Source organism: Pituophis catenifer, unplaced genomic scaffold (assembly GCF_029215685.1).
Source record: "Pituophis catenifer annectens isolate HBS135680 unplaced genomic scaffold, rPitCat1.0.hap2 SCAF_7, whole genome shotgun sequence".
Classification (NCBI taxonomy): Eukaryota; Metazoa; Chordata; class Lepidosauria; order Squamata; family Colubridae; genus Pituophis; species Pituophis catenifer.
Window position 1 is genome coordinate 36,428,210 of NW_027256887.1, and position 12,356 is coordinate 36,440,565.

General features: G+C 38.4%; 1 protein-coding gene across 1 annotated transcript in view; it reads right to left on the reverse strand.

The window, feature by feature from the left end:
- Positions 1-12,356, reverse strand: part of PNPLA8 (patatin like phospholipase domain containing 8) — a 120,674-nt gene that overhangs the window by 62,251 nt on the left and 46,067 nt on the right. Inside the window, exon 5 of the mRNA XM_070946877.1 lies at positions 1,481-1,575. Coding sequence (XP_070802978.1) covers positions 1,481-1,575 — 95 coding nt within the window. The remainder of the gene's footprint in view (positions 1-1,480; positions 1,576-12,356) is intronic.

Here is a 12,356-nt window from a genome sequence, read left to right on the forward strand (position 1 = left end):
TGAAACATCACTTACCAGCTCTATTCAGTCTGCACTGTAATATCTGTGATACATTATTACTACAAAGCAGGGTGGATTTGATTTAAATTGAGTTGATTTAAATCACAATTTAAATCATGGTTTAAATCACTAGTAAAAAAGGCTTGATTTAAATCAACTCGATTTAAATCATAATTTTTAAAGAGCAACTGTCATCTCTGCTACTCCTTTGACCCACTGTTGACTCACTGATAGTCCCAGTGTTGCAGAATATACAGCCTCATGCTACATAACTAAGCTCCATTTCATGCTGAATAAACTAAATTATTTATGTATCTTAAATAGAAAACTATCTTTTTTTTATTTTTATTTTATTTTATTTTCAATTTATATACCGCCCTTCTCCCTGAGGACTCAGGGCGGTGCACAGCCAGAATTAAAAACATGAAATACAAATATTAAAAACAATTAAAATCTATATAAATTTGGCCCAAAATTTAAAAAACCACAAACCAATTAAACATTTAAAAATTTTAAAAAATTTCTTCTAAGCCAGCCCGGCTTGCTGGAAAAAGTGGGTTTTAAGGGCACGGCAGAAGGCACTGAGGTCTTGGATTCTCCTTATCTCTGGGGGCAGCTGATTCCAGAGGGTAGGTGCCCCCACAGAGAAGGCTCTCCCCCTGGGGGTCACCAACCTACATTGTTTGGCTGATGGCACCCTGAGGAGGCCCTCTCTGTGGGAGCGCACGGGTCGCTGGGAGGTCATCGGTAGCAGCAGGCGGTCTAGAAGATAGCTAGGCCCTATGCCATGGAGCGCTTTAAAGGTGATAACCAACACCTTGAAGCGCACCCGGAAGACCACCGGGAGCCAGTGCAGCTCGCGCAGGAGCGGTGTTACATGGGAGCGCCATCTATCTTACGATAGATTTTTACCCCAAAAGTTTTTTATTAAAATAAATTTGATAAATATAAAAAAAATCCGATTTAAATAAAAAAAATCTGATTTTTTTGATTTTTTTAAAAAAATCATTGATTTTTATCCACCCTGCTACTAAGTGTATTAAATCAACCAGCTACCCTATTTTGCTGTCTTGAACAACAAAACAGGACAGAAATATAATGTCTGCAGACAAACACTTAAACCTGCCTTCTTGGATATACTTTGGAGCAGAACTTTGTCATGTGTGAGAAATTAGCTGCTCATGTTTTATACAAGGATAACCTACAATATTAAGATACAGTGGAGTTCCAGATGAATATATTCTGTTGTTTCCAGGTCTTCAACCCATTTGGTGTATATTTTCCTAAGGGATTGCTTTGATACCCTTTCTTCCCACATAATAATAACCACTTTTTCTGTTTTTCTGTTTGGTTTCTATAAATTAGATATGATATGCAAATCTAAAAATAAAATTAAACCATCTTTAATTTTCAGTACATAAATATTTCCAAAAGAAATAATTGACTTTTTCCATCATTACAGTATTTCAGGAAAATTTACCTGTACTCACTCCACAAATATAGTCAAAAAGTTGATGAATGGGCTTTCCAGTGAGCTCTTCTAGTTTACGAAGAGTCTGAAGTGCCACTAAGCCCCTATAGAATATGAGAAATGGGCTGTTATACAAGTTATCATTTGCTAAACAAAAACCAAGCATTTAACACGGTAGTTATTAGGAGGAGCTTTACAATCTATTATGTAGGGTAAACCAGTAATATTCCGCTGTGTTGTTGCACAATATGTCCTATGCATTCCATCCCAAAAGACAGTTTGGGAATTCACTCGAACAGATTTGGGGATGTATGATATGATGGGATAGGAGGACAATGATGAACAATCTGTTGATGAACCAACTAATGTATCCACAATTTTGAACATCTGTCTACTGACATAACATGGTGTCAGTTTGCACAAAGCACTTTGCTGTGGTTAAGAATGGTTGATGGCATAACTGGGCTGTATAATGTGTTAACCCAGCCTTTCTCTAATATAGGGATCTTCCAAGGGCAGGAAATTTCAGCTACCAGCTGAATTCAGTAATGACTCTCCTAATTAGGTAATTCTGGGTGTTGAAGTTCACTCCTACCGAGAGCGCGCAGACTGGGGAGGGCTATGATAAAATGACTTATTATCCACAACTGTGGCTTTCACAAACTAAGCAAACTCAAATAGGATTGCATGGTTTATGTCCCACACCAGTGACTAAGAAACTAACATTGCAAAACTATACATTTTTACTTAAAAATAAGTCCCACTAGAACAGAAATAAAATTAATTAGTAATATATACAAATATCTTCTGAGGTATAAAATGGAAGAAGAGGTAGTTAAGGACACCATGATTAGGTGGGCGAAAAATTCTGGCTACAATATAGAATTGGAGAAATGGGAAAAATTATGGGAAATAATTTTTAAACATTAAATTGACTCTATCAATGGCATTCAAGGAAAACCAGTTAAAAATGTTCTACAGATGGCATTTTATATCAGTACGGCTTGCTAAAATGTCTCCTAACAACTCTCCAAATTGTTGGAAATGTAAAAAAGTCCCTGGAACATATTACCATCTCTGGTGGACATGTCCTAAGGCGAAAAAATATTGGGCTAAAATTAGAAGTTGGATAGAAGAGATAATTGGTTACAATGTGGACTTGAAACCAGAGACGTTTTTACTGGGGATATTGAACAGAACCTTCAGTAAATAAATTAGATATTTGATTTTGCATATAATTATAGCGGCAAGGATAGTCTACGCGCAGTCCTGGAAAAACGAAAAGGTACCAACAGAGGAAGAAACAATTAAGAAAATCCTGGACTGTGCGGAGATGGATAAATTAACGAAAGAAATAAAAGAAAAGGAAGACACAAAATATTATCAAGTATGGACTAAGTGGTATGATTGGCTCGAGATTAGGGAAAGTAAAAGTGAATAAATGATGTGACAAATGTGTAAAATTTTGTAAATGAATAAAACAGGAAATAAAGGGATGATAAAGATAAAGATAAAGATAAGAAAGGATAAGAAAAAATGGGAAATGTAGAAAGTAGAAAGTAAGAGGAACGAAACTGATACGTAAAAAGAAACACATATTGTATGTTTGTGTTTTGTATGTTGTGTTGTGGTGTTCTTGTAAAGTTAATTAAAAAAAAAAAAGTCCCACTAAAGCTTATCTTAATAAAGGTAGGCTTCACAGATTTACAATTTATTAATTAAAACCTGTAGTATGAAGCAAAAATTCCACAAGGTTAAATTTTTATTAAGCAAAAGTTTTCAGAACTATGCACCACACTATATTTCATAAACAGGGAATAGATAAAAGAATATTAAACATGTTTTGACCAATATTTAAGACAAACTTATACTAGTTTGGGTCTTATATACTTTTTCTTATTCTATGCAATTTGCCTACAAACATTTATTTTTTGGCAGGATCCAATCTGGGTTGGTCACCGGGACCAGAGGTTTAATCTTCTGAGTTTTCGGACTCGTGCTAGAGCCCATCTTCAGGGAATTTGTTTCTATCAGAGTGTGCTTATCTTTTTCCTGTGTTCTGTAACTAATGTCAATGAACTAACACAATAGTGATAAAGTATTTTGAATACCAACATTTATTTATTCATTGATAAATCAATAAGGTCTAGCTTTCATGTAAACTTTCAATGCTGTTTAGAATTAAATGTTCAGCATAATGTTTTCAGCCATGTTCTCAGATGCCTTCCAGAACAGTTCCTCAGGAGTTAGCCTGAGATACAGGACTGATGGGAAACTGTTCAACCTGCGAAGACTCAAGGCTGTGACCAAGATAAAGGAGACTGTGCTACATGACCTCCTCTTTGCTGACGACTGTGCCCTGAATGCTGGATCAGAGCAGGAAATGAAAGTCAGTGTGTATAAATTCACAGCAACATGCGACAGCTTCGGCCTCCTCATCAACATAAAGAAGACCGAAGTGATGCATCGGCCAACTCCAAAAGCCTAACACCAAGAGCCCACCATCACAGTGAAGGGATAAAAGCTGCAAGCAGTGGACCAATTTACATACTTTGGCAGCACCATGCAATGACAATTGACATTGAGGTCAACTGCAGAATTGCCAAAGCAAGCTCTGCATTTGGCAGACTACTGACCAACGTGTGGGAACATCGTGGAATAAGCCTTGCTACAAAGCTCAAAATCTATCAAGCAGTAGTGCTAATGAGAGAAAATGAATTATTCCTGTAAAAAGTATAACCTACGTAACACCATATTTAACCTTTATATAATCTGATTTATATAACCTGGTAGTTAGGACATGAGTAAGCATTAGATTCTGGAAAGGAAAATTGAACTGTGATATTTCTGTGATGCTTGTTATGAAGAACTGTGATGCTTGTTTTGGGGAAATAAATGTTTTGGTACATTCTAAAATGGGTCTGGCTGATAGAAAAAGAGGAAGAGTCTAATGATCCATTACTGAGAACAATGCCAATCAGCATGGAAACATCTGTAAAGGGTATTTTTAGAGGGGAACTCCAGGGCGGAACATGTGAAGAGAGCCAAAATGTTATATAAGACCTGAAAACAATTCCCGGGGGGGGGGGTGTTTGCATTGTATTGCTGTAAAATGCATTGTATTACTTGAAAACTATATTTAAACCATGTAATCAAGTGGTCAGACGTTCTCTCTCTTCCATGGGAGAACCCTTTTGCAAATTGTTATTCGGGTCTTCTCCCACGTAAAATTGGAAGTGTCTTGGCAACGTCTCATTCGTCATCTTCAGGCTGGTGTTTTCGGCTTTGTGCTTCTAGGAGCAATGTATGATCACAGCTGTTTCTTCCTTTTAACTGCCAGTGGGGGTGTGAACTGATTGAGTGGGAGCTTGGCTGTGTTCTGATTGGATGGAGGTGTGTTCTGATTGGTTGGGGGCTTGCTATGCTCTGATTGGCTGGGGGGTTGGCTGTGCTCTGATTGGCTGGGGGTGTGTTCTGTTTAGGTGGGGGCTTGGTTGTGCTCAGGTTAGTCTGAGTTGCAGGGGGATTTGAGCTGGTGAGCTGCGTTGCTGTTGTTTGGCTTGTGGAGGATCAGCAAGATCCTCCACAAACACAACATCAAGACAGCATTCTGCACAAACCGAAAAATATCCACCACCCTAAGAAACCCCAAAGACAAAATTGAGTTAGAAAATCAAGGAGTATATGAAATCCCATGCACCGCCTGCCCCACCACATACATCGGACAAACCAACAGAAGAATAAGTGCACGCATTGAAGAACACAAGAACTCAGTCAGAAAAGAGGAACCAACTTCTTCCTTGGTCCAACACTTTAAAGCCACAGGACATGAAATTGACTTTAAAAAGACCAAAACTATTGCCAAAACTGAACACTTTAACAACAGAATAATCAGAGAAGCCATCGAGATAGAAAAACGCCCACACAGCATGAATAAACGAGATGATACCTCCCGCCTACCAGCCATTTGGAAACCTGCCCTTATTGACAAACGAGTCCCTAACACAAAGAATGACACCAGACCCACACTCACGAAAACCACACAGGATGTCACCACCACACATCCACGCAAAAAGCAAACTGAAACCCACACCGATGAGGCACGACCACAAACCAGAAGCCAGACCACAGCTGCATCATTAGCCACTTTAAACCCCTCCAATCCAAACATAAAGCAAACTGACACCCACTATGAAGATGTGGCACGACCAAGAACGTGAAGCCAAACAACAGCAACACAGCTCACCGGCTCAAATCCCCCTGGAGACTTGAAGAGGATAATACTCCAGGGAGTTAGAACAGCTGTTCCTCAAGGGAAAAATTTACTTAAAGCCTTTGAGGTGGGACAGTTGAAGGATGAAACACCATCTGTGTTTTTGGAGAGAATTAAGGACAGTTTAAATAAATACTCTGGTCTTTCTCCTGAAACACCAGCCTATGAGTCCTTAATGAAGATGCAGTTTGTTACGAAAGCATGGCCGGATATAGAGAAAAAGATACAGAAAATAGAGGACTGGGTTAATTCTGATATTAGCAGCCTTTAATACAGACACCATCATTTGACTTTTCTGCCTAGTTTTCGCCTCATTCCTATTCACATAAACCTTCTGAGCTTCTTTCAACAAAATTCTGATATTACAGTTTTGTTGAAAGAAGCTTAGAAAGTTTATGTGAATAGGGATGAGGCGAAAACTAGGCAGAAAAGTCAAATGATGGTGTCTGTATTAAAGACTGCTAATAAACTGGCAGACAAGAAAGAGGGGGGTGGAAGAGGAAAGGGTTTTGTTAAACAATCTTCCACAGTGCAAAGACAGCAGCGTCCTGAAATAGGGAGAGGTTTCCTCCAGTGGAGAAAGCCTGGTGCTAGTGTCGGCATGGGAAGTAGAAAATGCTTTGCATTTGGCAAGGAGGGACATTTTGCAAGAAATTGTCCTGAGAGGAGAAGATCTCAGCATCTGGAACAGCGCCTCTATACTCTTATGGGAGAAGAGGATGATTAGTGGGGTCAGGGGCTATTGATATCGGGGTCCCGCCAAGAGCCCTTGATAAATTTATTTGTGGGACAGAGGAGGAGGATTATGTGTTTTTAATAGATACAAGTACAACCAGAACCTCTATCTATAAATTATCTACAGGGGTGCATCCAACTGGGGGAACAATGAAAATAAGAGGGGTTAAAGGTGTACCTTTTGATGTACCGTTGTTGAAGGATATGAAATTAAGATGGGGGAACTGTAACATAAACCTAGATGTGATATTAGTACCTGAAGCAGGAATAAATCTGTTTGGGAGAGATGCACTATCTCTTCTAGGATGTGAGGTTAAGTTTGCTAATGCTGATTCTACTGTAAATGTATTAACTGAAGAACAGGAAAAGAACACTGACCCTTTAGTTTGGGAGACGGAAGGAAATAGGGGAATCCTGGATATCCCTCCATTGAAAGTAACTTTACAGGAGGGTGCGGTTCCAGTAAAAATAAAGCAATATAATATACTAATAGAAATGAGGAGGGAGTTGAAACCAGTAATAGAAAAATTGTTCAATGAGTTGACTGAACCTACTATGTCCCAATATAACACGCCCATCTTACCTGTACGAAAACCAGATGGGTCGGTTCACCTAGTTCACGATTTGAGACGGGTAAACAATTTAGTTGCTAGCCGTCATTCTGTTGTAACCAACCCCTATACTCTTTTAAGTCAGATACCACATTAAATACTTTAGTGTGATAGATCTGAAAGATGCTTTCTGGACATGTCCCTTAGCAGAGGAGTCTAGAGATATTTTTGCTTTTGAATGGGCTGATCCTGATACCCATAGGAATCAGCAATATAGGTGGTGTGTTTTACCACAAGGATACTCAGAGAGTCCAAATTTGTTTGGGCAGATGTTGGAACAGGTATTGGAGAGATTTTGTGTTCCTAAAGGTATTCAGTTGTTACAGTATGTGGATGATTTGTTATTGTCAGGAGAAAAGAAATCTGAGGTTGAAGAAGGGACAAATGCATTGCTAAATTTCTTAGGTAGCCATGGATTGCGAGTATCAAAAAGGAAACTACAGTATGTAGAATTGGAAGTTAGATATTTAGGACATTCGATTAGTCAAGGAAGCAAAAGAATAAATCCTGAAAGGATAGAAGGAATAATAACACAACCATTGCCAAGAACTAAGGAGGAGGTTAGAAAATTGCTTGGATTAATGGGAAATTATAGATTGCGGATAGATGATTATACTGACAAGGTTCGGTTTTTATATGATAAGTTATTGGAGGAGGAACCATGGACAGGTGTGTGGAATGATGGTGATGAGGCTAGATTAGAAGATTTGAAAAAGGCATTGATACAGGCTCCAGTATTGAGCTTGCCAGATTTGGAAAAAACTTTTCACTTGTTTGTAGCAGTGGAGGATGGTGTTGCTAAGGGAGTATTAGCTCAGGCATGGGCTGGAAAGAAAAACCTATAGCATTTTTATCTAAATTGATGGATCCGGTGGTGAGAGGTTGGCCCTTATGTGTGCAAGCTGTAGCGGCAACTGCACTTTTTGTAGTAGAAAGCGGAAAATTGTATCTATCGTAATTTGTGCATCTCAACATTTCCCGTATATGGTAATCCAAACATCAGTTCATATGGTGATATTCTCACATCCTTCCTAGGGCTAGTCCTAATTCGTAAAAGGGCTAAAGGCAAACATTCTGTCCAGGGCAGTTGGAGTTCTAACATTAATTTCTTTAATGTGGCTTTTATTGTTTGGTTCGCCCTTTCAGCCTTCCCACTAGACTGTGGGCAATTCACCAAATGGTATTGCCAATCAATTCCCAATTGATTCATCACCTGCTATACTATCTGGGCTGTGAAATGTGTGCCTCTATCACTATCAATAGATTCAATCAAACCATATCTTGGTATCAATTGTTCTAATATGACTTTAACAGACATTTGGGCATTTGCCCTTGCACAAGGAAAAGCCTCAACCCACCTTGCTGATGAAAGCCAAGACAATGCAATTAAAGTCTAAATCAAGAATTAAAATGATTAAGACTTCGGGTTGATATTATGGCGGGAACGGCTGGAAAATAGCAGAGCTCTGCCGGGCTCCATGAAATGCAGCTGGCAACTGCTTTCTGGGAGACCCTACAGGGTCAAGCCGCCCTGGAGGGGTGATGAAGAAAGTAGAAGCGAGGAAATCGATCACGAGGAAACCTCAAATTCCTTGATCCAAAGAAAGCTCTCCCAAATAGCAGCAGGGACGACAGCCATTTTGGTCTGTCACAAGCTGGGACAACTGATACACTAAGATCTTGTGCTGGAGTGGTGAGTGGACAGAACAGTGAAACTGGGTGAGATAACTTCCCACTTTTATTGTAAAGATTTATCCCAAGTTAAAAATTATAAAAAACAATCTCCAAATAGTAAGAAAGCAGTGATTGGATGTATGGAGAAGGATCAAAGACTAAAAATCAAAGAGAAAGACTAAAGACTCAGACGCAAAAAAATATTTAAAGGATGTTTTAAACCATAGAAAGCCTGGAAAAAGTCAAATAACATTGTGAAAAGTGATAATTGGGAGAAATTGCCTTTCTAAACTCCATCTTTAACCCCCCCGATGGCTGACAACCAGCTGTTTTTGACTTTTATACTCCGTTGAAGGCTGGAATTGGGAGCAGGGGAGCCATCTACTGGAGGAAGAAGATTACTGCAACATGTGAAATCTGAGTGAAAGTAATGAAAGGAGAGAAAGCAAACAACACTTGGGTGGCTATTTGGCCTTGACTTTATCTCAGAAGGCGATTTGGAGGCTTGGATATATTTACTGACCTGTTTGAAGATTTTTAAAGTAAACTGAACAATAAATATCAAGACTTCCGGTGGTGACGTCAGCGGGTTAGGGACGAAGGGAACAGCACTCCGCTCTCGAAGTCCCTAATATCCTTGATTTGAGAGCCGATTTAGGCGCTATCGACCTTGGAGAGGTCAACAGAAGAAAGGGAAACTTCCGAGGACATCAGGGAGTGCAGCAACCCCCCTGAAGGTTCAGGAAAACCCCCTTAACTCGGATCAAGGAAGAACCAGCCATTCTGGCTGGCCTGAAACGGTGACAGCTGTTTAGAGGGAAGCGAAAATCATATAAAAGAAAGCATCGGTGGAGATCGAGAGAGAGAAGTAGAGTCTTAAAAGGTACATTTGCATTTGCAAGCTGCAGGGAGAAAGCGGGCGGAAGGAATCTCCAGGCAAGTGAGAAAAGCGGCGAGTGAAAGTGAGTGGAGGGGGAATCCATCTTGAAAGTGACAGCGCATAATTTGACAGCAGGCGAAATCGGAAGAAATCCAGAGGATCGGATATTTAAAGAAGAAAAGACAGAAAAACCCCAGCTTATCTGGATTTAGAAACAGTGATCAGTATATGAAACGTTGGGAAATAATAAAACAAAAAATACTAATGGCAACTACAAGCTCAGTAACAACTACTAAAACAAGCAAGAAAACACCCTCGAGCCAGATGATACTTATGGCTTCCCCGGCCCAACAAAAGGTAACTGAAACCACGGAAAAGGACAAGACGAGCCCCGCTCTTAGCATGCAAAATATCCATGCTGCATTAGCAATGATCCAGGAAGGAATGAACAGAATGCAAGAAACGATGGCCCACAATCATGAAGAGACAAGGAAAAACCACGAAGAATTGAGGTTGGATGTGGGTGAAATAAAAGACAATATTAAGAATATGGATGAGAAAATAGAAAAAATTCAACAGAATATAATGGAAAATGAGCAGAGGATTCATAAAACGGAAGAAAGAATTGAGCACACGGCTAAGAGAATGGAGAGGATGGAACAAGATCAAGGGGCGTTTAATAAGGAAACGGAGGATTCTTTTTTTTTTTTTTTTTAGTTGGAAGTGCAAAATAAAAAAGGGGACATACTACCATGCCTGATGGAAATGTACAAAGGCCCAACAATACTGGAAGGACACAAAGGAAATCATTGAAGAAATAATAAACCAACAAGTAGAAAACACTCCAGAATTTTTTTTATTTGGAATGATAACAACACAACACAACAAAGAGACAAAATACCTCATCATACACATTTTGACAGCAGCACAGTTACTGTTTGCGCAAAATTGGAAATCAGATCAACTCCCAACCAAAGACAAACTAATCTCAAAGATAACAGAATGTGCCGAAATGGATAGACTGACACTAGAACTCCAAGATAAAGAAGAAAGTGAATTCTATCTTGTGTGGCACCAGTGGTATCAATGGCTGGAAAAGAAAATCAGTACAAATATAGATGAAAGAATATAGGGTAGAAAAAATAAAACCGGAAATAAATAAATAAAGAGGAGATGCAAGATTATTTCTAATCTAAAACATCTGACTTGACAATGTATTACGTATATATTAATTTATAAAGCAATATATATTCTGATGATGATCAAAACATATATGTAAAGTATGGTGTGGGTAGGTTGGTGGTGGGAACTCGTTTGTCTTTGTAATGTCTTTGTATTTTTTGTATTGTCTTTATATCTCTGTTTAAAACTCAATAAAAAAAAAAAGGAAACGGAGGATTCATTAACCTATCTTGAAATGGAAAAAGCATTCTTTTATTTAAGGTTTCAAAACGTGGAAGAACAAAAGGATAAGGATCTAGGGGATATAATGATTGAGATATTGGCAAAGGTAACCCAAAGAGATAAGGAAGAGCTAAGAAACGGAATAGACGAAATTTATAGAGTCCACACTAACTATGCAAGAAGAAATAAACTACCAAAGAAAATACATATTAGATTTACGAAGAAATCGATAAAAGAAGAGATTTACAGGAAAATGAGAGAAGAGACAACGATGTACAAAGGAAAAGAAATTCTAACTGTCAAACAAATACCGAGAAGAACAAGAGACCAAAGAAGGAACTATAATTTCTTAACTACGCAGCTGAACAAATTTAAAATAAAATTCCGTTGGCTACTACCAGAAGGATTACTTATCTCTTGGGAGGAACGAAAGTATAGGATTGATAGCTTAGAAAAGGCTCAAGACTTTTTTGAACAACATTTCATCAGCGAAGAGGAGCAGGAAAGAGGAGAAAAAGCGGAATCCAGGAGACATGAGGCACAGCGGACAGAAAGAGAAGAAGATCAAGAAGATAAAAGAAAAGCAGAGAGAGAAAAAATGGAGAGAGAGGGAGCGAGGGAAAAGATACAAAGAGTTACTAGAAACATAACAAAACTGAAAATAACAAACAGATAAACCAATAGAGATGGAAGGAGAATTAGGAATCATTTCGATTAATATAAATGGACTCAATTCACCAATTAAAAGAAAATACATATTTACAAAACTGCAAAAACTTGATATTGACATTATAACACTACAAGAAGTTCATATCAAAAGACAACAACAAAAATTGTTGGAAAATCAAAAATTAGGAAGATTATACACGTCCCTAGGAGACCATAAAAAGAAAGGAGTCGCAATATATGTTAAAAAACATCTAAAGACGAAACAAATATATACAGATACAGAAGGACGTATTTTAATAATAGAAATACAAACAGAATTGAAGACAATCTTACTAGTATCCATATACGCACCCAATGGAAATTAAAGTGACTTTTTTAAGAAATTGCATGATACAATTAAAAGATTTGGAGTATGAAAACATCTGCATTGTTGGGGATTTTAACGCAATCACAAACATACAAGACGACTATCGAAGTAATAAAAGAAGCAAAACCAGAAAGAAAACTCTACCAGATACATTCAAGGTCATGGTCGAAGAATTACACCTATACGACGTATGGAGGGAGGCAAACAAACAAGTTAAGCAATACACATATTACTTGAGCCCGCATCAGTCATGGTCTAGGATCAACATGGCC